Source organism: Metarhizium album (genome assembly GCF_000804445.1).
Source record: "Metarhizium album ARSEF 1941 chromosome Unknown scaffold_2, whole genome shotgun sequence".
In the NCBI taxonomy this organism is placed as follows: Eukaryota; Fungi; Ascomycota; class Sordariomycetes; order Hypocreales; family Clavicipitaceae; genus Metarhizium; species Metarhizium album.
This window is the reverse complement of record NW_024467576.1, coordinates 1822838-1847051: the sequence shown is the minus strand read 5'-3', so window position 1 is coordinate 1847051 and position 24214 is coordinate 1822838. Positions and strand designations below refer to the sequence as shown.

The window sequence follows — 24214 nt, the reverse complement described above, 5'->3', positions numbered from 1 at the left end:
CCACAAAACAAGGCCTTGCTCGAGCTGTGAGCTTCACATGCCACTTACTAACCGAACCAGTTTGCTTCTAGATATGGGTATGACCTGTCACACCTGCCTGGGGTTGGTCGAGTTCCCGGATTATTCGCCATTTGTCACGCTTGCGCAAGAAGTCCATGGTTCACAGCTACGTTTGCTGTAACATATATATTGGCTGCGTTTGTTCGCCTTTGAGGGACAATGAATGCTGTGGTTCTTTTTGACGATAGGAATAAATGTGTCTACTCAATTGGTCTTGTCTCCCGTGTAAGCCAAGTCATTGTCAAGTCATCACCTTTGAAAAATCCCCTAGTGCTCTTCAGGATTTCGTCATTGTATGCATTCAGCCAGCCTTTTTCATCTGCAGTAAGCATGTCCTTCTGAATCAAGCGTTGACAATAAGGCACCATGGTGACATGTTCAAAGCCCAGGTACGGCTTGTCTCCAAAGCAGTGTTCCGTCTGAACCTCCCTGACCATCATGATATTCTCGATCCGAATACCAAAATTTCCGTCTTCGTAGTAGCCCGGCTCGTTGGAGAGCACATTGCCAGGCGCCAATGGGACTTCAGTGTACTGTACGCGGGTTCCAATACCAATTGGGCCTTCGTGAACGTTGAGATACGAACCCACGCCATGGCCCGTGCCATGCCGATAGTCAAACCCGTTTTTCTAAATTCAGGGAGCGTCAGCGAATACAATTGTCAGACCGTTAAGAATATACTAACCCAAAGATGCTGGCGAGCTAGACAGTCCAGGGCAAACCCCGTAGTCCCTTTAGGGAAGACTGCTGTGTCAAGACCGATGAGACCTTTGAGGACAAGCGTGTATGCTGTCTTCTCATCGTCACTGGGCTTCCCAAAGTGCAGAGTCCTTGTTGTGTCTGTTGTCCCATCTCGATACTGCGCTCCGGAATCGCAGAGATACACGCTTCCCGGGTCTATTATTGCGCAGCAACCTTTCTCAGGGCCATAGTGAATAATTGCTGCACTATTCGGGCTGTACGTCAGCGAACAACTGCAAGGGGCGCAAGAGACATAGACCTGACGTGTGTCAATTGCCATGCGTTGGGTTCGGTTCTTACTTTGCTCCGGTGGCAGATATGGTGGGAAACGACAGGCCGACGAAGCGTTGATGTTTCGATCGCAGTTCTTCAAGTTTGTCGGCCGCTTGCACTTCGTCGATAATGACCTTCTTGTGGAGCAGCTGGTCCTCTAGCCAAGCAAAGAACTCGATTAGGGCAGCTCCGTCTCTGACATGGCAGGCTCGCATTCCACTCATTTCAATTCCGTTTTTTATGGCCTTTGCATCGCCGACTGGGCTCCTTATCTCTTCCACTGAGCCGTCGCCACCAAGCGCTCGGCTCATTGCCCATGAGCCCTTGTTCGATATGAGAAAGTTGCCTGCCACAGTATCGTCTCCACCAGCCTGCCGCTTTAACTTGACCTCAGTGTGCAGCTGGCGGGCATCGGGGAAGAAACAGTCATAAGGTTTGACCTGGACCCTGTTCGCCCGCAAATGCGCCTTGCAGGACTCGTCCAACTTAGATTCGTCAACGTATAGGATTGCTGCCTCCGGCGTAATGGTGGCATATGAGAAAAACACGGGGTTGTATGGTATGTCATTGCCCCGGAGATTGAAGAGCCACGCAACCTCGTCCAGCATGGACACAAAAAAGCCAGGACAATTTTTTTTGGCCAGTTCCTGTCGCAGTTCCTCGATTTTTGTCGTGACCGACTTCCCGGCAATCTCGTCGGGTAAAACCCTGACTGGTCGACAAGGTCGATCGGGGCGGCTGTCGGCCCAGGCTATATCTACAATGTTCTCATCGAGGGGAACCAACTCAGCACCGCCAGCTTTGCGGACCTGGTCATTGAGTTTCTTCGCAGCTGACCCGGGGAGGAGTGACGGGTCGACGGCCACTGTTTTCCCTCCCGCGGACTGGCTAGCGGCCCATTCTTGCCACGTGGGAACATCCTGTAGTCCTTGCTTCAGTAAGGTCCAGTTGCTGTCTAGCTGTTTGGCAGCTTGATTGAAGTATCGACCATCCGTAGCAAGCGCGGCGGCCCCAAGTGTGACGATGGCACACCCTGCCGAACCCGTAAACCCACTTATGAACTCCCGGCGGGCATCACAGGCGGCGATGTATTCTGAGCTGTGGCTATCTTCGGACGGGATAACTAGAGGTTGACGTGTTAGGGCGGTCGACGTCAGTTTGTTTGCAGGGTAAATTCAAACGGTCAGATTGCAACCTACCGTATACATGGATCTTCCTTTCCCTCATCAGGTCCCTCAGCCTTGTGAGCCGCGGGGAGGAATTCGCCATGTCTGTGGTTGCACGACGCTTTTGGTGATTGTACAGATGGTATACTCGTAATGTGCGTGATACAGCGGGGGTTGGTCGGACGAGCATGGGCCGACCTATTGTTGTGCCAGCTGGCGGTTATTTATGTAAACAGTTGTTTTTCTCTTGTGTGAGGCTCTACAGCTGAGGAGCCTGTGTTGTTTTTGTCTGTGTGGCCCGGGAGGGGAGGATATTTGCATCCTTTAAGTAGCAGCGTGGTTTCGGGCCAGTCAGGCGCTTCTTGGCCGCGGAAAGGGGCGGCTCTGGACAGCCCATGGTACAGTTAGGTGATGACAAGGCGGGAAGAGCGGGTCAATGCAGTTCGCGGAATGGTGGGCCGAGCATTTGCATCACGACGACGAGAACAATTCCTCTGCAATAGTAGTAGATCTAGTATATCATCACTCGGCCAATCACGCCGGGGTTTGTAGCCAGACAAAGCTGCACATAACATGAAACTAAACCCACTGTACTCCAGTGCAGTAAATAACTACCAACAAGCAAGTTGTGAAAATTCGTCGACATATTGATTGGTGGTGGGATTTCGACCTACCAACAGAACGTAAACGCGGATAGCAAATGGGGTGTCATTCGCGCCAGCTCGGGTGAATCTGAAGACGGGGGGGTAAGCTCTGGCTCTACATTGACAATGATGTCAGGTGTCTACCGACAGAAGTATCCAGCAACAGTAAACTATTCGGCCAGGGAATGAAAGGGCCCGGGCTTGCGCTGCAACACATGAGGTATGGATCTGAGTACCTGCTTACCCAGGTAGTTACTTAAGTACTTACTTAGGCATCCATCGCTTCATTGTCTGAGTCAAAATGACAGTAGCCCGGTGGCCTCTTCCCTGACAATTGCCCCACTCTTGTCAACCACCTGACAGTAGGTCTACTGTCTAACTACCCGCTCACTAAATGTAGGATTTTACGCCTCTCTGTTTTCTTCCTCTAATACTACTAAAAAGTGCTGCTTAGATATGAAATAATAACACTTTCGATTTACTACTATATATATATCCCTTTTGCAGCCGGAGAAAGTAGATCTACTGTCATGTCTACTGGTATTATGCATAAGAGTGGAGCCATTGTCTGGTCAACTAGTCGTAAGGCGTCCAGCAACATGCGTGGTCAGGTCAGCTCCAATTGTCTATGCAGGGACGCAAGCCTATACACATCACGTATCGATCACCTCAGGCCAAGTTCGGCTCCTGATACATCAGCAGAGCTCCCGCCAGCTCAACCAATTACTCAGGATCCGAGAGGAGAATGCGAATAGCCAAAGCGCCACCAACAAAGTATCAGTCCCCCTCTGCCGGCTGTTTAGCGAGAGAGACACGGCCCCTTTGACCCGGAACTTCACGTCCTACACTCGAACCGCCTGGTAAAATCGAACAAGATGCAGCGTCTCAGCAGTAAATCCACAGCCACACTACCCAGGGTCGTGTTCTCAGGAATACAGCCCACTGGCATACCACACCTGGGTAACTATGTTGGTGCTTTACGGCAATGGGTGCAGCTGCAACACTATGAACCCAAGGACACAAAACTGATATATTCTATTGTCGACCTCCATGCCATCACTACGCCCCAACCACCGGAAAAGCTGAAGCGGTGGAAGAGAGAAAGCCTTGCCGCGCTTCTAGCCGTAGGAATTGACCCAGAACGCTCCATCGTCTTCCATCAGTCGTCAGTGAGTTCCCAAACAACGCCCATCCCAAGACGTACGTACGCAAGCAGCCCGAAGCCAGATGGCCTAACAAATACATTGCAATGATGTCAGGTGCCTGCTCACTCAGAGCTCATGTGGATCCTAGCCTGTACGGCGTCTGTTGGATATCTCTCTCGGATGACTCAATGGAAGGTGCGAATGCTGCCCCTATTGATCGACGAAAAGGTCGTTTCTTTAGTGCATTGGCTGAACCAGGCCAGCAAAAACTCAACCTCGCACCAACTTCACACGTGGCGGAACGGCCGGCGGAGAGCCGATTAAAGCTCGGACTTTTCTCCTATCCAGTCCTCCAGGCTGCCGATATTCTCGTGCACAGGTGTGTGGCTACACCCTAATCGTGGCGAGAGCCTACGGTTGAATTGAACTCGCAATTTCACAGAGCCACGCACGTTCCCGTTGGACATGATCAGCAACAACACCTCGAATTCGCCCGTGAGTGCGTCACCAATTTTAACCACGCATATGGAGAATGTCTAGTTTACCCGAAAACTATTACTTGTAAGCGTCACATGTGAACCCCGTCTGCTCCATTACCATAGACTCATCGCATAGTCTATCCAGCCCCGGTACATCGAGTTATGTCCCTCTCAGACCCAACATCGAAGATGTCCAAGTCACATGAAATGGCTCGATCTCGAATTCTGATCACAGACACCCCTGACGAGATTCGGCTGAAGATTTCCTCGGCCTTGACTGACTCGGTCCAAGGAATATCTTATGATTATGCTCTGAGGCCGGGCATATCAAATCTCTTGACCATATTCTCCATGTTCGACGCCGAGAAACGAAGCCCCGAGCAGCTTGCACAAGCATATCGTGACATTCACCCCCGCGTGTTCAAGGATATGGTATCAGATGCGATTATTCTCGGGCTACAGTCAATTAGAACTCGGTATACGGAACTTATTGACGGCGATACCCGCTACTTGGATTACGTGGCTGCTGAAGGTGCGCGAAAAGCATTGCATAGCGCGGAAGAAACAATGAGCATGGTCCGAACAGCTATAGGACTGTAATCACCCCTCGCTGTCAGCATTAGGATTGGATAGTAGGAGGGCCTTTGCCTTCATTGCCTTTGACGACGGGATTTGCCTGTGGTGGCGCTGCTGGCTCTGTGAGCAAGGTGATCGTAGACGCCGCCTTTTCGGGCTCCAGAGCCACGGGTCAGGGAGCGCATCAAGGTCTGGTCGAGGCGTTTTGCAACAATACAATGTCATGCAGTAATATAATCGGGTGTCGAATTATGCTTCTCACAGTTTTACTCAAGGCCAACATTCATGTGACGCCTGTAGATGCGAATGTGATGCGCTCGGTCTTGTTAATGTATGGAAATGCATGCAAGATGGCCCAAGAAAAAGTCTCATGCTCTTTTCGGCTATTCTTCTCACTCCAGAGCCAAAAGAAACGAAAGTTTTGTTGCCTTTGGGTTTTGAATGTACATCCAACTCCCAAAATTCCTTTATTCACATGCACAACTTCATAATGTCAAGAAGCGTACGCGAAACTACTTCCCCGGGCGGACAACCAAAAATCACGCACAACCTGGTTCGTAGCTCGAGAGCCCCTGAGACTATTATTTGAAGCAAACTTAGCATACTGACGGGCTAATGCGAAAGGTACAAGCGCAGACTTGCCTTATTATCTTCTTGACAAATAATGCCTTTTGTTCCGATGTCACCTTGGAACTCGGGAATGAAGTATGGTTGAGCCCGTCGTGTAGCCACTCTTTTGCCAAAGGATAACAACTGACCAGTCTTTTGATGGGTTCGCTTAGTCTATCCAGTTCGCTCCTTGAGGCTTGACCTCCAATATTTCTGACCAGACTTCGAGTCAGGAGAGGACCAAGAGTCCCCATCGCCTGCTCTGCTGCATCTGATGCTTCTGGGCGATTACCCCTTAGTGCTATGAACGTTGTCTAGTAATGACGAATCATTAGTCCTCAGCTGCTAGCTCGAAGAACTGTGAAGCTTTCACTCCAAAGGGAAGGAAAAGTAGTCAAACAAGGTAGACTTGTCAAAACAAAAAGTCCAACAAAGTGTGGAATGTCAAATCTCCACGTATGCAAGATAGTCGGGATACATACCCAAAACTCCGCCGCCGCCGCCTTCGGTAAGGGCTCACTATCGTCTAAAACCCGTATGGCGAAGATGAAAAAGTACTCAGCGGCAGTTGTTGGCTGTAGGGTGAGTAGGGTTGTCGGGCTCTTGCTCAGCAACCGGCAAGCAAAATCGATGCTACTTTGGGATAACTCGGGATCTTGCTCTGCGCCCATTGCAGTCGGAATTGAAATCATGAAGACGTTAGTGTCCCGATAAGCGTTACGTAGACAAGCCAGTATTTTCTTACCCGATGATTGTTGAAGCAGACGTATCACCCACAATAGCAATGTTGTATATACTGCTCCTTTGTTGGGATTCCGCTGTGCATATAGCGAACTGACAAACGAGCAAGCAGTGGAAACAAAGATCCCTGGCCTCGGAGTATTTGTAACGTGATTTGTCAAGTATCTGGTGACATCCTGGAAACCAAGCACAAACGGTCCTGGTTCACTTTCCGAGAAGCCACAACGGAGGACGGCACAAACGAGTTCGGGGATCTCGTTATCCCTACCAAAGATATCTTCAATATCCATGATAATCTGAAGAACTTGTTTGTGAAGCCCTTCCAACTGGCCATTATAATCAGCTTCCGACGGGTTACTTGCGTCAAGATCAATGGCCGACTCTGCTGGAGCCTGGAGACCTTTCCCGACGCCAACTAAACAGCGCAGAGTCCTTAGTGCCACATGAAGACCGGCTGGTTCGTCAGGGGAATTTTCTACGCATCTCTGACCAGAACATGGCAGTTTGGTACGTAAGGGAAGCTGAACTAGTTCAGTTGCGCGATTGCTATCGTTTCGAATAAAGTCAAGTAGCCTTGTGCATGCGTTGTATCTCCGAGGAGCGTCGGGAATCGCTTGCGTAATGGATGCAATGGCAGCAAGGACTCTCTCGGCGGATACACAATCGAGTTTCTGTTGCTCAACTAAGTTCTCATACTCATCGAGGAACCCGTACGCTTCTGAGTGAAGGTGATGCCGACAAGAGGAGCATAGTCGAGAAATTGATCTTGATGCTGGGGCTGCCATAGACGGATTGCCCAGCAGACTGAATAAGAGCCTCAGAGCGGGGGCAAGGGAAGAGATATTTCGTTCGAAGTAGTCCGTATATTGTTCTATAAGATGAAGACATGTCTGGCTTGTCCGCAAGGTGACATCGGTATTCGGAGACGAGATATGCGAGAATAAAGAAGATTCAAAGACCGTTTTAAGTTCCTGGTCTAGGCGTACATCGTCCTTGCCACAGTCCGCAAGGCCAGCAAGACAGAAGGCAGCTGTTTCTAGCTGTAACCAAGCGCAGTCGTTTAATGCAGTGAGTATAAGACTGGAAAATGTGGCTACCAGCTGAAAGCCTGATACACTAAATGCGGACTGTAGCAGGTCAATAACATCCTTTCGAGCATCTGAGAAACCAACTCGATCGGAAGAGTCCCACTGGCTGAATTCTTCCGCTGGGGGGTAAGTGATTTTGCGACATGCGACTGAAACGACTTCGAGAACCTGGAATAACGCCGCCTGCGCCCAGGGTGTGGCAGAGAGATCATCCAAGGAGAAAAGATCTGACATGACTTCGGTGAAGGTGGACCAGAATTCGATCGCTGGCACGAATACTCTGTTTTCGGCAACAGGATAGCCATCGGCGCCAAGCAAGCCGCATAGTCTGGAAAGCAAGACCTTGCCTCGAGGGTCTTCAGATTGCATTAGCCACTGGCATTTTTCTTCGCCAAATGCCAGGAGTAGCTGCCCAAATTGAACTGATTCGAATTCCATATCGCCTTGAAGGAGACGGTTGTAACGTTCATCTGCCCAAGAACTCACGAACAGGGCTGCCAAGAGGTTGAAATGATGATCTGATAGCAGGGCAGGATAATTAGACAAGGTATCTACAAGTAGCTCAGCTGAAGCACCGAAGCGATCCTCAGGAACAAGAGACTCTATAACACTAGGCATCAGGTTTCTCAGTAGGGACACCACGTGACTGTCGCGACAGGATATTCTCTGAGCAAAAGAGATCCATGACTAGTTATGGATGTGTTAGAAAATGAGAGCGCTTTGGTTGCATTTGCAGTAGTGGACTGGAATACCTGAAGACACTTAATACTATCGTTGCTGACTGCAGCCAACTGGGTCTCGGCTAAACCTTTGAACAATAGAGCTGCTACATCGGTGGCTTCCCGAACAACGGAGTTGTAAAGTTGGACCCTTGAGTAGATAAGTATCTGATCGCTGTGCGTCGAGTTTGGACTTACCTATCCGCCGTATTCCAGTCAACCCTGATGACATCCTCCACGATGCTCGTGACGACCCATAAGATGGCTTGTAGTTTGTCCGGATCTAGCGCACCCCAGACAGCGGATATCTCTACGGAGGACTGTAGAGATAGAGGATCATGATACTTCCGTGAGACTAGGCACATGCTCATGTGGCGAACGAAACTTGGCCATAATTGATGGAAATGGATGAAGAAAGTTGCTAGGGCTGATGACAGTTTGCGTGGCACCAAGGGACCGCAATAATGCTCAAAAGAATCACGATACCATCCAATGAGATGTTCGAGTAGTTCTCGTGCATTTTCTTCGCTAAGTGTTGAGCTAAGTCAACTATTAGCTTGAACTTGTTTACATCGGGAGAGCATTCGGCATGGCCAACCTCTCTGTGTTGAGCTTCACGATAATGGTGAGAGCGCCAAAGAATTTTCCCTTCTCTCCCGGTCGCCTAAGAAGCTCATGCGCCAGAATCCATGCCTGAGGAGAAGATTGGAAGTTGGATAGTAGAGCTTGCGCCTCGGCGACGGCATTGGGCTTCCCAGGCTCATAGAGTGAGGAGATCAACTATTGTAGGCTTTCTCAGCAAAGACTGGGCGCATAGAAACATAGGATATAAGGAAAAGGAACCCGTGAGTATTAGCGAGGCCACTTACAGATTCAACTCTGTCAAGATTCCAGGGAAGGGTGTCGACTTCCATTGCTTCGATTCCTTATTCATATGTCACTGGAGCCGTTTGACATGATAGATGGACCGATGGATGGATCGTGAGAACATTGCTCGCCAGAAGTGGGGTGTGCACAGGCCGAAAATGGCCCCGCGCTCGTCCTCCACCAAGATCGTCCTGCATGCCCAAGATTGATCCTCCGCTAAATCGAAATAACGCCATGGAATCTGATTTCGCCGACAAAGCTTGCCTGTCTACAAGAATTTCACTAGTGCGTCCCTAATGGTTACCAGTTGGTCGGCTCAATAACGACACATCAAAGAAACTGCTAGAATTCCCCGCCGTTTCTGACCTTGGTCCGTGATGTAACGGAGCCTTTAATTGCGGACCCTCATGAATAAGAAGTTTGTGACGGCGCTCAATACGTTCAGAAATCAGGTTGGTCAAATGCTCATGTAGCCTCAGTTGAAACAGTACAAGCTGTCACAGTGTAATAACACAAGGCGCTCAGGTAGGCAGGTACGGAGTAGTTAAAACACAATTGGATATCAAAATCATTGACCGAATTTCAAAGAGGGAGTTTCCCCCATCGTAGATATACCAGCGAACAGAGAAATAAATAAGACCCAAAGGTGAGCATTAGTTGAGTGTAGAGCCAAATCGCTCAACACTAGCCTCGTGAGATCGAAAAATTGCTACTTCCGTCTGGTATTTCCATTTTACTTCGAGAGTCGAGTTTGGTTATGTAAGCAGCGATATTTGTTGATATCGTATGTGATGAACCCTGCTACTAAATTATGGCGCAGAGGCGGAGATTGCAGATGGTAATCCAATCATGGTACCATCGACATGTGGGTAGAAATACAATGCAAACCGCTTGTAAATACATATGATACATAGAGGACGCCAAAATACACCAGCGTCGCTCATTTGTGTGTAGCCAGTGGTTGTCTTAAGCCAGCCGCATCCTTGGAGCGACGGCTATTCAGCATCTCTTCGACCTTTTCCGGAGTGCCCAAGCCATCTATTTGTCCCAAATGGGACCAGACATCACCAAGCTGACCCAGCTGCTTCTCTCGCACGTCCTTCGAGAGATCGAGACCTAGCTGGCCGAATTCCCAAACATTGGCCTTCATTCCGACACCATAAAGCTGACGCTTTCTTAGGTACGCCAACCAAAGTTGCACTATTTCCGGATTCCCATCCCTGATCTGGATCATTCGACGCAAAGTGACACGTTCAAAATTCTCTTGGGCCTTCTTGAAGATAAAATGGCTTTTGGGCACGGTCCATCGTTCCGTAATCCTTGGCAGTGGAATGGGCCCGTAGGCTGGCAATCCGAGGTAATAGGCAGCTCGTAATGCGAAATCGGAGAAGAATTCGAGTGGTTGGACGCTAAACGATCGCAATTGCAGGTCGCACGATGGTATTCCAAACTCCGCCTCCCGCTTCAAAGGTTTGAGGTGCACAGCCTGGAGGGACCTGAGTTGGCGAACTTGGCCTACTTGGATGGCTTCAACGCACGACACCGAAGTGGAAGAAATGGGCTGGGAATTAGATTCTAGATCTGAAGTGCTAAGAAGTACCGTTAGCACGGACACAGCTTCACAAACTGGTAGCGTTGCTTGACAAACATAGATGCAAAAGCTTTTCTTGACGTCCCAACTGGAGCAGGAGGGAAGCTGGTCAATACCGCCCTACATTTGGACCTCAAGAATGAGCCAGGCATTGTCACGCTCGGGGATCAAGCCAAGACGTGGTTGAAGTCTATCGCTCTAGAATGTTGATGTCGCAAGGAATGGCAAATACGAGCAGAAAATATGAGCCGCACGGACCAACATACGGTTGCTGCCCACCAATTTACTAATCATCCTTTTAGATTGGGGCGCGTTTAACCAGGGTACATGACAGCACGTTCCATTTTTCTGTGAGCACCCGTGATGCATCCACAAAATGTTGCTCATCAAATTCATATCTATCTTTAGTTTGACCATATTATCCGCATAACTCGTCGACAGTTCTTCTGCAATATTAGCTTAGCTTAGCTACGCATCTCTTCCTCCAGCTCCCTCATTCATCCGTTGGTACAAGCCGTTATTGTTGCATACATCCGCGGCTTCTTTCATCTTGAAAGATGACTCAAATACATGACGTCTGTCTGTCAGCGCACTGAGACAACACAGCAGCCGCCCGATGAGTCGTTCATTACCCGAGAACAAAAACCGGCGGAACAAAAGCCATGGGACTTTGATCGAGAGCGGTCCATTCTAGTCAAGAACTGCCCTGTAATTCTTCAAATTCACCTCTTCCGTCGTTGTGACACAAGTCTTTGATAGAACGCTTTTTTCCCAGAAGCCTTCGTGCGCTGTATTCCTGCGTATTTTGTCTGTAATTTCTGCCTGTCCACGGCTCCTATCATCTCTTCTGCTAGAGTAATTTTTCGATCTCTTTTTGTAAGCCTGGCGCTGAAGAAATCCGCTGGACCGGAAACGATTTCTCCGATTTGGGAATATTCTGGTGCAGCTGCCTTAAGAGTCTTTTTTTGATGCTTCGGGTCTAGTAACCCGCGCATTCGTAAAAGCTGCCATTCGCGTTTGAATTGTGGGGTAAAGGTTGTCCTGGGTAAATTGAACCACTCAGACCCAGCAGTATTCTGTGGATTTGGGGTTGGCACAGGTAAGCGCTTGCAACAAGAGTAAACGGACTAAGCGGTGCAATGACAGGGAAAAACACAGCGAAGGATTCAGAGTAACTATGATATAATGAAAATCATGAAGCCCTGGGATCGTGACCCAAAACGGGTACTAGTCCCAAGTCAGGGTGCCGAAAACAGCGATTCCTCATCACCATCTTACTGCAGAGAATGTCGAACAGGGCCAGGATGAATTTATAAAGGCCAAAGAGGACGAAGTGATAGGGTATAGTGCTGTCAGTATATCCGTACCTTATTCTTTTCCGTTACACAGGACTGGATTTGAGGCTGGCGGACAGAAAGTTTTTCTTCTCTGGATCTAGGAGCGCGTAGACTGTCGGGAGTTTTGACCGTACATGGTGATTGATCATGCTGTGGTGTTGACGATGACTGTGGTTTGAGTCGTTGTTCAGCCTGATAAAGCAAATCATCAATATTGCCATCTATCATGCTAGGCATTGCACCGAAAAATATATGCCCTACCGCCTGCGGTACGACATGTCGTGAAGTGGCCCCTTTGAAAGAAGAGGATTGTTTGTGCGTCAATTGACAAAGAAAAATGTTATTATGAGCGTGGGGAGAGCACAGTGCTATGTAATACGTTCTGTCCAATCAGAGACGAAACAACTTGGCCCCGCTACGTGCTGGTGGTTGGGACACACGGTTGGTTGGTCGAGTGAACCTTGCCTAAACGGCCTTGGGCGTCTGTGCCCACTACTCTACACCTACATCGTCTCAATCGGCGCATCTTGCCTTGGTCTCTCGACGACGAACATAATTGACAGCCTTTGATAATCACTGTATCTTCATCCGAAACCCCCATCCTCAAGAGTATTGATACAGGAGACTTGGAGCGCGAAGACTATTCAAATACTTTCTTAGTCTGCGAAGTCGAGATCCGACGCTAAAACGACAGCTTGACGTGCCATCTCATTTCTGTTGACGGCAACATAATCAACGCTTGGAATGGATACGCAAGCCCAGTCGCAGCAGTCCCATGCACAGCCGAATCGTTCGGCTCCAGCCTATGATCCTAGCCATGGCGGACACTATGGTAGGAACTCCTACACTCCCCAGCTTTCGCGGAATTTGCTAACTATTCCGTCGTAGGTGCATGCGCAGCAGTTCGTCCAATTCTATCCAACCTCAGTTATAGTACTCTAACTCTCTCTCTTTGTTTTTAGCTCGCATCTCAAGGCTTTGCACCGGCTGAGCTTTACACTGGCCCTTGGGCAAATGTTGGTGTCGTTCTCCTTACGTGCTGCACGCTGACCCTCTAACCGTGTCGACTGTGTAATAGGTCCATCAAGGGTTAACTGGCCAATATAAAGACATCTTAACGACATATTGGCAGCAAACTATAACCCACTTGGAAAGCGATACACATGACTACAAGATTCACCAATTGCCACTTGCGCGTATTAAGAAGGTAATGAAGGCTGATCCAGAAGTAAAGATGATTTCGGCCGAGGCGCCAATTCTTTTTGCCAAAGGATGCGATATTTTTATCACTGAGCTTACTATGCGTGCTTGGATTCATGCTGAAGAGAACAAGCGCCGGACTCTCCAGCGCTCAGACATTGCGTCAGCATTGGCTAAATCTGACATGTTCGATTTTCTAATTGACATTGTTCCAAGAGAGGAAGCCTCTTCTCATGCGAAAAGAACTTCTGCACAGTCTGCTGGAGGCCCACAGTCTGTACCTGCACCCCCAGGGCAAGCTCAGATGACTGGTCAGCATGCCAATATGGCTCAGTCCAACCATGCCTCACATGCCATGGCCACGGCTGAATATATGGGGGGCCACCATCTTCCCACTGATCAGGACTATCGACAGAATCCAAACATGTATGCTGGCCAGGTACCTCCCGCACCGTCAGCAGCTTATGGTCAAGCCCAAGCGCCGGCAACGATGTACGGCGAGATGGAAGGCATGTACCCATACTCTGCCATGCAAGCGCAACAGGTAAGAATATATCCTTTCTAATCACTTGTCTAGCCCTGAACTAATTTGTGGTGTGTTAAAGGCGCCAATGGCGTCCGAAGAATTTGAGTAGCTGAATTTGCAATCGACCAATTCGCCGCTGCGCCGAAGTTTGACCCGTGGGGAGCTCTGCATCGCCTTTGTATATATGGCGTGACGGCGCGACGTGGCAGGTATTTACAGTTGTTGTGTTGCTTGGGTAGGCGCATATTTGTTTGGATTGTTTTGAAACTTTAACCGGTTTTGTTAAAGGTTATTGCGAACAAGTACGCTACTTGTGTCTTGTGTCTTTTGTAAGGTAGTCTTGAAAGAAGCAATTAAGTCTGTTTTCGGAAATGACTTATTTCATCATGCCAAACCGTGATGACAAATTTGACAGGGGTGCGGCTCTGCCAGCACCTTGCGATACAGGAATAATTCTGTTCAAGTTATCAGCAAACGCACATTCTGCGAAAGTACCAGACAACGCACTTTTCCAAGAGCATCGGACCATTTAGGGCATCTACGCGGCCGTATTTCTTGTTTCGAGTAGAGATATCAAAAAATTCGTCATGGTTATCTGATTCCATCAAGTTCACGGTCTGCTGAAGCTCATCCAGATTTTCGCGTAACATCTGCCCATTTTCTAGACTACTGACGAACTCAGTCAGGTACTGAACATCCAGTGCCAACGCAGCAACACCGTTGCTGTTGATATTATGGACTTCAGGAGACAGGGGCAGGGCCTAGGAATAGAAATTAGCGGAGAAGCTTCCTTGATGTGACATTATGGTGAGGCCTTAAGGCGCGAACCAGAATCTTATTAGCAGCGTGAGATAAGGCATCGAAGTAAATGAGCTCCTTAATCTCCCGTGGTAGCCCCAATAATGTCGAATTCATAATATTGGACAGGTAACGAGTCAACGTTTGCATATAGTTACTTGGCTCCGGTGCAACAGCCGCCGCCAACCTAAACGATGAAAATCAGCCATATCTCAGGCGGAAAAAACAAATGGCACCATTCTCACCAGTCATATTCTGCTGTGTCAACTAGGTCGTCAATTTTGCTATTGACGAGCTCGAAAATTCTTTTCTCAGCAGTTTTTTTGTTATTGCGAAACTCGTCGGTCGCGTTCAGTTTCAAGGGCCCGCCAGCCGAGCTTGACGATCGAGCACGGATAAGAAGCTGTTCAAGTTCTTGACACGCAATTTCGAAGTGCTCAAGATTGATGAGAATCTGTACAATTTGTCCCAAATACTGGGAAGAGAGTCTCTCAACCAATGATAGACAAACTTTCTCAGTGAGAAGCTCGTCTAGTGACTGTTCGATTCCATCAGCCAAGTGTGGTATTGTATAACCTTCGCGATGAGCAGTGTTTATGTACCTTTCGTAAAGTCTCGTCAATTACCTCTGCATGCTGGAAATGATCATCGGAAAAGAAATAAAACTGGTTGAGAAAATTTCGAACATCTATGCAGCACAAAGGGTACATCTGTGAGAAGGGTAACACACAAGGGAATCTAATGCGGTCAGTTGACGAGTGACGAGGCTCATTAATTTTTTGGTGACTTACATCACATCCTCGACAGCTTGACTTTGCATGAACCAGCTGACATTAATGACCTTTTCATATTCCTCGCGAGAATTAATCGCCATTGGCATGTAGTCGTCTGTAGATACAATCTATAAACAAGCATGATCATTAGTCGCACAGTGAAGAAAATTTGACAGCAGCCGCTCACCTCCTGAAAGTCTACACTGAATCGATGCTTCAGAAGCTCAGCATATTTGTCAAACAGTGTGAGTAAAAAGCTGTCAAGAGTCGAGATCGAATAACCCCAGCCCTGTGCGAGGTTAGGAAATAGCGATCAGTAGCTTGTCAAGGCACGTACCTCCATGGTCTGAACAAAAAGGGCGATGAACCCTTTTATTTTAAGAAGAACTTCAGCGTTATTCACGTCGTTTAGCGCCCGAGATGTCAGGCTTATGGCAGCACTGCACATTGACTCCCAAAGCTCTTCGATCTGTCAAAAGCGTATGCGCATGTTAGAAATTGCTCATAGGCTTAAGGGGGAGGTTGGTTGGGTGGTTGCGGACTCACGTCAGCTGCGGAACGCAATTGGGGTACACGACGCATGGTTTCTTTTTCAATGATAGCGAATCCTGCGATGCCCTCTAAAAGGCTGCTCAGTGAAGACTCGTCGTCGGTGAGTAGTTCAACTGAGCTGGGTAGAAGGAGATCTTTTTGCTGCCTTCTAGTAGCGGCATACTCTGCACGAAATCGATCACTTTGACCAAGTGCATCATGAATGTGCAATGCCTCGAAAAGGGGTTCGAAATTAATTTGCAACTCTTCATTGTCCAGTACGTCGAACTCTTCGCTTTCATCGCATACGAGTTCGATGGACGAATTGAGCTTGAAATTCGCTAGGAATTGGTCTTCCTCAACCCGCTTTCTCTGCCGGGATCGTCGCATTTCGGTGTGATAAAACGCCACTTCACCAAGAAATTGCGACGTCTCTCGAACTCTAAACAGCCATGTGTTAAGATCGGTCATGACAGCTTCCGAAATAGCCTTTCGCGAGCCAGGTATCGATTTTTGAATGACATCTGCTAAGCGATGTTGCGTAGCGTATCGATTTTGTAATATAGGAACTAAATGCTCGTTTTGCAAATCATCAAGAGATTTTAGAGCAGAATAATAGTTTTTTTGGCGAATTAGATCATGAGCGTGATTGACAGCATGGAGTACCTTCAGGGATTCCCTTAGGGCCTCAGTGGCATCGGCGATATTCTGTCGAATAGCTTTGGTATTGACCAGAGCACCTTTCTGCTCAGCTAGTTTCTCAGTGCTAGCCTGAATGGATTGATTGAGTTTCAAAATCTCTTTAGTGAGGTTGACAGTGTCTTCTCGAACATGTTGTAGCCTTGAGACTGAATCTAGGAATTGTTCGTGTTTGGTCAAGCCTATGCGTTCAATATCAGCTTCGCGGTCCTCGGCGTATCGCGTGAGGCATTGTAATAGGGCCTGCGTCCGTCGGGAGTGTGCTGCATCTTTGAGAGCCGGTATCAGATGATCGAGGAAATCGGAGTCGGTCGACGCGATGATGATCTAGTGAAGGTCAATGACGGAGTAATGATGAGGCACCGGCTTCCTAGAAGCTTGATGCACGAGCGCTTCGTACCTGCGGAACTGCAGAGCTGTAGTCGTCAAAAACAGCTTGGTGTCGTGGCATTATGGCATGTGCAGGCGTAAGTCTCTAATTGACGTACTCTGTGGTTTTCACCACACAAAAGGATGACGAACTGCTGTAACCAAGGCTTTTTGAAAGAATGGATTACTGGTCTCTGTGAAGAGTGGACCATGGTAGTATGCGTCCCACCCCACCTTATCCGATCTCACGGGACACTTACGGAGTTACAACTGCAAACAGAGCTGGCCACTCAGAATTGAGGTTTGAAATACTTTTCAACAATCTCAAAATCCAGCCCTACTTTTCGACATAAAATATATCCTGTCTAAGAATTACCGAAACGAAACGCAGCCTCGGCACAGTGTCTCAGACCGAAAAAAAAAAGGAGTTGGCAATTGATGCAAGCTACTGCTACTCAAACGTTGGGAACGACCGACTACTTCTATAAAGTACAAGAAGAGGCTTGGAGCTTGCATGTAAGCAGGAGATATTCTTTGTAAGCCGTCATTCCATAAAGAAGTCAGGACTATGTCAGACACCTTAGTATTACTTGCCTCTCGATTCGCATAGGCCTCACAGCCAGCCGTAAGAGTTACTCATTGCCTGCCTAGGTAGTTTGAGGAGCGGGACGTGCTGTGCGATGGTGGATGATGAAAACAGAATTTCGACCACTTGTCGATTATATGTTGGGCATGCAGTGAATGCGACGTGAGGAGGACGTCGTGGCAGATTGATGTCGAAGGGAAGGAAGGATCCGGGTACCTGCCCAGAAGCCAAATGAATGTGATGAAAGTCCCAGATGCTGGACAGGCGAGGCAGGTGCCACTGTCTCGCTTACTACCCATCTCTTCCTCCATGGCCACTTTTTATCCTGAATCACGCTTTTACTTCCGCATTTCCTCCTCTTGAGCCACCTTCGGGACTGTTGTAACGGGTTTTCTTCCAGCATTCTTGCACCTACGCAGGTCTTTGACCAGGATTTGATCTTCCTGGACGAAAGAAAGGTGCAATAACACGTCTGTATATCTGTTCTGTCATGGCTCTACAGCATGACAATCCATCGTCTTCTCCCCAGTCTTCAAGTGGGATTGAAGAATCACTCAAGGGGACACCAGACACACGATTGACGACAATTTCACCAGAAGGGACGAAAACGAAGACTACTAGCTTTCTTCATGTGCTTCCGCTCTCTAATTCAGTCACCACGTCGCCAGTGACAATGGGAGCAGCTGACAAGCAGTTTTGCCCTGGCGTCGGGCAGGAGAGGGATCCATTTGTAACTCCTCGCCATAGGGTCAGCACAAGATTGTCGCCGACTGCTTCTGCTTTCAACCCTTTCACCAACGTCAGCAGTCTCGGCGAAGCTATTAAATCCAACCCAGTTGCAACTGCACTCAGCACTGAGCTAGGGCTTTCCCGATGCCTTCTCGTCTCATCAGATACCCATTTGACGGCTGAAGAAGTCAACATTTGGTTGAATGTATGTCTGTAGCTCACTCAAAATGTATAGTTTCCAGAATTCACGCTTATATGACTCGATGTCAGGACCTCGATTTGCATGGACGGCGGTTTCATGGAAGTAGGAGCATTGATACGAAAAATGGAAATGTCTACGTGCATTTTCGAGACATACGAGATTCTTGCTCCACTCTTGCAACTACTCTGATGTCTAGGAAAAGCTGGAAAGTCGAATATTGTGGTTCTCTCTGCAGAGATCTAGTAAGAACCCTTTGTCCTGCCCTGTCCTATGCTGAGGTTAACGGCTGTTTGTAGCAAAATTCTGGCTCGGAGCCTGAATCTTCCGCATTAAGCACTGGTCAGATTCTTCTGGTAGCCACGGTCTCTCCCAGTGTCAGCCTTGATCTTGGACAGATATTCGATATCGCACAGAACTTTCTCCATTCTTACGGGCGCTTGTTTGCCTTTATAAAAATTCCGACTCCGCCAAAGACCCCTTCTCTTAGAGCCATTGCGGAGTTTTGCGACGTATCTCACGCTACGAAGGTGATAACAAACTGTACTCATTTCACCACACCCGAGGTATGATCCCCTATTTTCTATATTAGCTGTGAAGTACGTCTACTGACGGACCAAAAGGGAGTGCATCTGTCGGTTTCACATTACGATATTTGTGGTAATTTGGTGTTGTCTCCAAAGCCAACCCAAAATGTCCCCGGAGCAAATACACAAAACTCCTTCCAACAGCAACATATGCACATTGGTTCGGCCTCGCGGTCTGTTGTGCCGGTAGAAGGGCGAGTGAGCCAACCGTTCACCATGTACCCTTTGATGTTCCAGTCACCATTTGTTGCAAACGTACCATATATTCTGGACTCTCTTCCTCCGGGAAGTAGTCAAGGTCCTGTATCGCCAATCACTACCCTGGCCCCGTCCTATCCAGTGCTTGGTCCTTTGTACCATGCACCTCCATCGCCAGCCCTGACTGTGCAAAGCAATTATAGTCCGTCTAGGGCAGTGGCCAGTTTTTTCCGCTCTGACGGCCGCAGACAAAACGCTTCGCGAGTTACTAGATCCCCATACACTCACTCTACCAACCACCACAACTATGTCGGCATTAACCGGATTCGAGACGGCATTGACGTTCGCACTACAGTACGTTTGGATTGGTTATTTATGGCTCTGAAGCTAACGAGCGAAGATAATGCTTCGAAATATTCCCAATAAAGTGGACCAGGCAATGTTAAAGAGAATCATAGACGAGTCAAGTTGGGGCAAGTACGACTTCATGTACTTGCGCATAGATTTTGCGAATGACTGCAAGTAAGTGCTGATGAGAGTTTTCAACAGTTCGTTGCATTGCACGAAAGACAAAAAATGCTAACATTGGCTTCAGTGTTGGCTATGCATTCATTAATTTTGTTGATGTGAGTGAAAGCTTCTGTACTTAAAAGTGCCCGATGCTAAACCCAGTTAGCCACTAGACATCATCGATGTGAGCTCCTCGAACCTCGGAGACAATTGGCGATAGCTAACTGAGAACATAGTTTGTGGATGCCAGAGGCAACCAGAGATGGCATGTTTTCCCGCATCGTCGACACGATCTATTAGCTAACGTGCCACACGCAGGAACTGTTTCAAAAGTGACAAGATTGCCGAGATATCGTACGCAAGTAAGTTTCTGCCCCTCTTTTCTCATCAAGCAGCAGACTTGTTTACAGATGATTATGCAGCCATCCAAGGCAAAGACTGCTTAGTCCAAAAATTCAGGAACAGCTCTGTCATGCTCGAGGCTCCGCATTATCGCCCGAAGGTAATATGAAATTTCACCCAGGAGGGTTCGGATATAATGCTAAATCACCGCAGCTCTACTTCACTTGCAATGGCCCTTGTCCTGAGTTAGCAGGCCAGGAAGAGCCATTTCCGGACCCTGACAATCAATCTAAAATGAAGAGGAGCTGCGAGAACGCAGAGCATGTTGGTGAGTCCGGGGCTAACAGAATGGACTGTCTTCGAATCCATCGACCTTACGCAGTTATAGGACTCTTCACGCCGAATGCCGGCCAGCACTATCGTGACGAGCAGCGGCGCAGACGATCTCAGTATGACCGTGGAACTAGGCTTGCCGCCCTTGAGGAATACGACTACGAAGCTGCAATTCAAAATTCGTACGCCGTCGCACCACATTGAGAAGCCGACATTGGGCAGGATTTGGTTGCAGGGCGCGTGAGTGGATGCACACTGGACCACTGTGTCGCTCATTAAATCTCAAGTCAAAAATACTTGCAAAGATTTGAACAGATATGCACTTGCTTGTCGTTGTATTCGCTCCTCAGTTTTTATGTCAATTCATGTAGATAGGCGGAATCTTAATGAGGAAATCGCCCCTCCTCTCCTGAACAGGGGGAGCGAAGAAAGAGGTCGCGAGTCATGACAGAGCTGGGCGTAATGCACACACTTAAAAGCCTATGCATAACAGAAACGCATCGGGTATTAAGAACAACCATTATTCATTATCTAATTGTATCATTTTGAGAGATGTTGGACCACATAATTTATCCCCCTGGTTGCCGTTTGTCCAAATGCAGATCTACTACGCCTAGAAGTAATTGATATTTCTACCTCGACTATCAATTTGAGACCAGTATCATGACTCATCCTCATCTAATGAACGTGGATGCTCCGGCAGTGATGGCAGGGGCTTTCTAGAGCTGATGCGTGATGTCCCTCCCAGGGATTGTGGAAGAGCATGATTTGACCCAGCCACAGGAATAGAGCCAGATGACAAAGAAACTTCGCCCAGAAGACTGGGAGTAGGCGGTGGCGACAGACGCTGAAATACAGAGCATTCGTCTTCTGCTTCATCTTTGCTATGGAACGGCACTGCCTCAAATGGTGGTGCCTGAGCAGAGGAGTCGCTACGAGCCTCATCAGGACAGCGCACCTGTGCTTGACGTGAAGGATCAGGCGGTTTAAAGGATGACTCTCCTTCTCTATGGTGCCCCTTACTCAGCCGGTAAGAGGATTGCCGTGACGTTCCTGGCGACGTTGATGTTGCACTGGAAGAGTTGGAGGGTTGATCTAGCAATGGCGCAAAAGATGGAAGTGAAACTCCCCGTGAAAATATAATGAGAAATAGGCATGACAACAGGATAATGGCTTGAATAATGGCCATTCGCTTCTGGAATACCACTTCATCTGCAAGAAGGTTAAGTCTTGAGCTAAGGGCCATCATGTCTCGCTCTGAGCGATCCCGTTGGCTCTCTAAAGCTAGGACTGTAGATTGCCATATTTGATCGTACTGCTCGCGAACAGTACGGAGCTCTGCAAGCACCGTTTTGTTCAATTCATCTAGATAGTAGCTGATTTTTGCACGCTGCATGTACTCTCGCGACTGCAAAGCTTCCTGTATATGTTTGGATTGATCCTCGACATACTTCATGGAGAGAGTCAGATTCGACTCGACATGTTGAAGTCGCTTTGTGATGGCGTTGAAAAAGCCCTCCTGCATGGTCGGAGACGCGGCCGAAGCCCCTGTGGTACCGCTGATTCGTGGTTTACCATTATGGCCACTCGATGCCGAAACCTTCGCTGTCGAGGTCGTGGCATTATGTTCGCGGTCCACGGTCGTTGTGTTGACATTTGGAGCAGTTCCGTTTGGAACCCCGGTGTTGTTGCGCATGCGGTCATCCTGTGACGTGGACCGAGGGGCCGAATAATTTGTGGATGCCGTGACCAAAACAGTTTCTGCTTGTACCATCGATGAATTGCCTGACTTCTCCAGAGATGCGGAGCGAGCCTGTGATGCTTCACTGGGGACCACAGCATGTTCTTGGGATGTCCCAAGGCCGCCTGACGACAGCTTCGGACCCGCGACTGGATAGTTACCTCCCATGGAAGATGACGCGGGGCAGGTAGCATTCATGTATGTGAAAATGTCCAAGGCGTAGCTCAAGCTCTGTGCACTTGTGGAATTCGACGTCGCCACATGAGCGTGGACATCGCCCGATGCAACGACATCAGATCTATCCTCTTCGCCTTGATGAGTGTCAGCCCCACCGGATTCGTCGCCATCATCAATCAATGCCTCTTCGTCTCGGGCACCCTCGCTATCTTTCCATGAATCGAGCATGCGGGAACCATGAATTCGTATCAATGAGATGGGACAATAATATTCATTGCCAAAATGGGTTAAGAACTCGATTCTGACATACTTGGCCCAAATCTGTGGATTTTGAACCAAGAACGGCTGGATGTCACGAGAGTTGCGCGCCTCAAACGTCCCGAGCTCACGCCATTTGTCCATCTTCACGGGATATCGGTCGCTTACACTGACGCGAAAATGTCGTACCATGCTTGAAAAGAACTCGAAGTTGGCCAAAACAACCGTGTCCACAGAAATGTCGTCGCTTAGCTCGACAATGACGTATTTTGAAGCGGCGTCGCACTCCAGAAGCATGTACGTGTCCTTGTTTTCGACCAAGATGGCTCTGGCGTTCTTAGCTCCCGGCGAGGTCTTTAATATGGTCGCGCCAGCGTCAAAAGACGAGTAAGAGAATCGCTCTTTGCAGGTTTTACCCGCATCCTTACTCAGATGCACAGTAGCTGCATTTCCTTCCTCATGCTGCAACGCATCGCCCGCGAGTTGCTCGTCAACACCGTCACCGCGAGGGAATCCCGTAGACACAGTTTTTTTATGGTCTCCGTCGCCATAGTCGTCAAAGTTGAGGGATATCTCGCCCTCTTCCCCAAGCCCTGCGTGACCAGACTCCGGTGAGTATCTGTCGTCGGTGCTGTGCTCGCTCGGTTTTCGAGACCGGAGGTCCTGAGGATCTTGCCCAGCCCGCCGGAGCATCATTTCCTTCCAGTCCTCAAAGGACATAAACGTGGTCGCCGCTGGTTCCGTGAGCTGCACTTCGGTAGCATTGTGATTGCATGTTGGCGTCGGAGGCGGTGGTGGCCGGGATTCGGTTCCATGATATGACCCGTCGTCCCTTGCATGTTGTGGGACTGCGGATGCGGTAGACGTAGGGGCTGGACTCGTCCAGGAGCTCGTGAGGCAGGACTGGGGCAAGGCATGTGTGATGTAGTTGATCGTCCTGGCCTCGCAGACTTCTTGCGTGGTGCTTCGTGGGTGGACAGGCGGAGGCAAGCTAGCAGTGACGTTGGCTCCTCGCGGGACCTGGGGCTCGTGAATAGCGCTGCTCATCCTAAATGCGAGAAAGAGGGCAGCGGGTAAGCCTCGAGCAAAAATCGCGGCGCGTACCATGATGATGCGTGTTTATGAGCGCTGTCCATCATCTGGAATTGCTCGGCAACTCGGTTGGTTGGAAGGGGATGGTAAGTTATGAACAGGTCGACGAGCCGGCGGGTGGAAGGAACTCAGGTCAGGTCATGTAACTTGGAATGCGATGAGTAGTAACTACGTACTCCCTCCGTCCCGACTCCGACTCCTGAGTGACCCAGTTGGAAGTAGCCCCACCAGCTTGTGTGCCCCACGGAGTACGTGACAGCCACCTGGTGCCTGGGTAGGTAAGTACCCTGGCAGGTAGTGGGTACTAGCTAAGTAGCTACTTAACCTACCAGTCGGCAAATTGAACCATCGCGTTTGTGTCGCCTCTCTTCCCAGCGCTGCAGCGACTACTCCGATGCCATGGTTGGGCTTCAACCAACCTAAGTACTCTCCTTGTTCTTGATGTATCACCTGAAAGAAGCAGCCACACTAGTTGCCACGAGGGAGAAATGCTAACAGGAGGAGATACACAAATGCGACACAAAAGCAAA

The 24214-nt window shown here is 48.8% G+C and overlaps 7 protein-coding genes across 7 annotated transcripts; 2 read left to right on the top strand and 5 right to left on the bottom strand.

The window, feature by feature from the left end:
- Positions 1-260: 260 nt before the first annotated feature.
- MAM_01669 (xaa-pro aminopeptidase) lies at positions 261-2343 on the bottom strand (the record flags this gene model as incomplete). Its single annotated transcript, XM_040820468.1, has 4 exons — positions 261-689; positions 746-1007; positions 1102-2197; positions 2274-2343. 4 exons carry the CDS (start codon positions 2341-2343, stop codon positions 261-263), a joined length of 1857 nt encoding a protein of 618 aa, XP_040681956.1.
- Positions 2344-3759: 1416 nt separating this feature from the next.
- On the top strand, positions 3760-5108 carry MAM_01668 (Tryptophanyl-tRNA synthetase; the record flags this gene model as incomplete). The annotated part of the gene is made up of 5 exons (XM_040820467.1): positions 3760-4084; positions 4144-4408; positions 4472-4524; positions 4570-4590; positions 4645-5108. The coding sequence occupies 5 exons, from the start codon at positions 3760-3762 to the stop codon at positions 5106-5108; spliced, it is 1128 nt and encodes a 375-aa protein (XP_040681955.1).
- A 2022-nt stretch (positions 5109-7130) lies between these two features.
- MAM_01667 (importin 13) lies at positions 7131-9155 on the bottom strand (the record flags this gene model as incomplete). Its single annotated transcript, XM_040820466.1, has 6 exons — positions 7131-7238; positions 7421-8209; positions 8275-8392; positions 8440-8781; positions 8840-9021; positions 9111-9155. The coding sequence occupies 6 exons, from the start codon at positions 9153-9155 to the stop codon at positions 7131-7133; spliced, it is 1584 nt and encodes a 527-aa protein (XP_040681954.1).
- Positions 9156-10048: 893 nt separating this feature from the next.
- MAM_01666 (Ribosomal protein S10) lies at positions 10049-10851 on the bottom strand (the record flags this gene model as incomplete). Its single annotated transcript, XM_040820465.1, has 2 exons — positions 10049-10697; positions 10757-10851. 2 exons carry the CDS (start codon positions 10849-10851, stop codon positions 10049-10051), a joined length of 744 nt encoding a protein of 247 aa, XP_040681953.1.
- A 2395-nt stretch (positions 10852-13246) lies between these two features.
- MAM_01665 (CCAAT-binding protein subunit HAP5) lies at positions 13247-13871 on the top strand (the record flags this gene model as incomplete). The annotated part of the gene is made up of 2 exons (XM_040820464.1): positions 13247-13780; positions 13842-13871. The coding sequence occupies 2 exons, from the start codon at positions 13247-13249 to the stop codon at positions 13869-13871; spliced, it is 564 nt and encodes a 187-aa protein (XP_040681952.1).
- Positions 13872-14138: 267 nt separating this feature from the next.
- MAM_01664 (Exocyst complex component Sec15) lies at positions 14139-17014 on the bottom strand (the record flags this gene model as incomplete). The annotated part of the gene is made up of 9 exons (XM_040820463.1): positions 14139-14217; positions 14270-14523; positions 14591-14747; positions 14806-15162; positions 15352-15461; positions 15521-15622; positions 15671-15802; positions 15880-16890; positions 16964-17014. 9 exons carry the CDS (start codon positions 17012-17014, stop codon positions 14139-14141), a joined length of 2253 nt encoding a protein of 750 aa, XP_040681951.1.
- Positions 17015-21077: 4063 nt separating this feature from the next.
- On the bottom strand, positions 21078-23699 carry MAM_01663 (Sad1/UNC domain protein; the record flags this gene model as incomplete). The annotated part of the gene is made up of 1 exon (XM_040820462.1): positions 21078-23699. One exon carries the CDS (start codon positions 23697-23699, stop codon positions 21078-21080), a length of 2622 nt encoding a protein of 873 aa, XP_040681950.1.
- Positions 23700-24214: the final 515 nt, after the last annotated feature.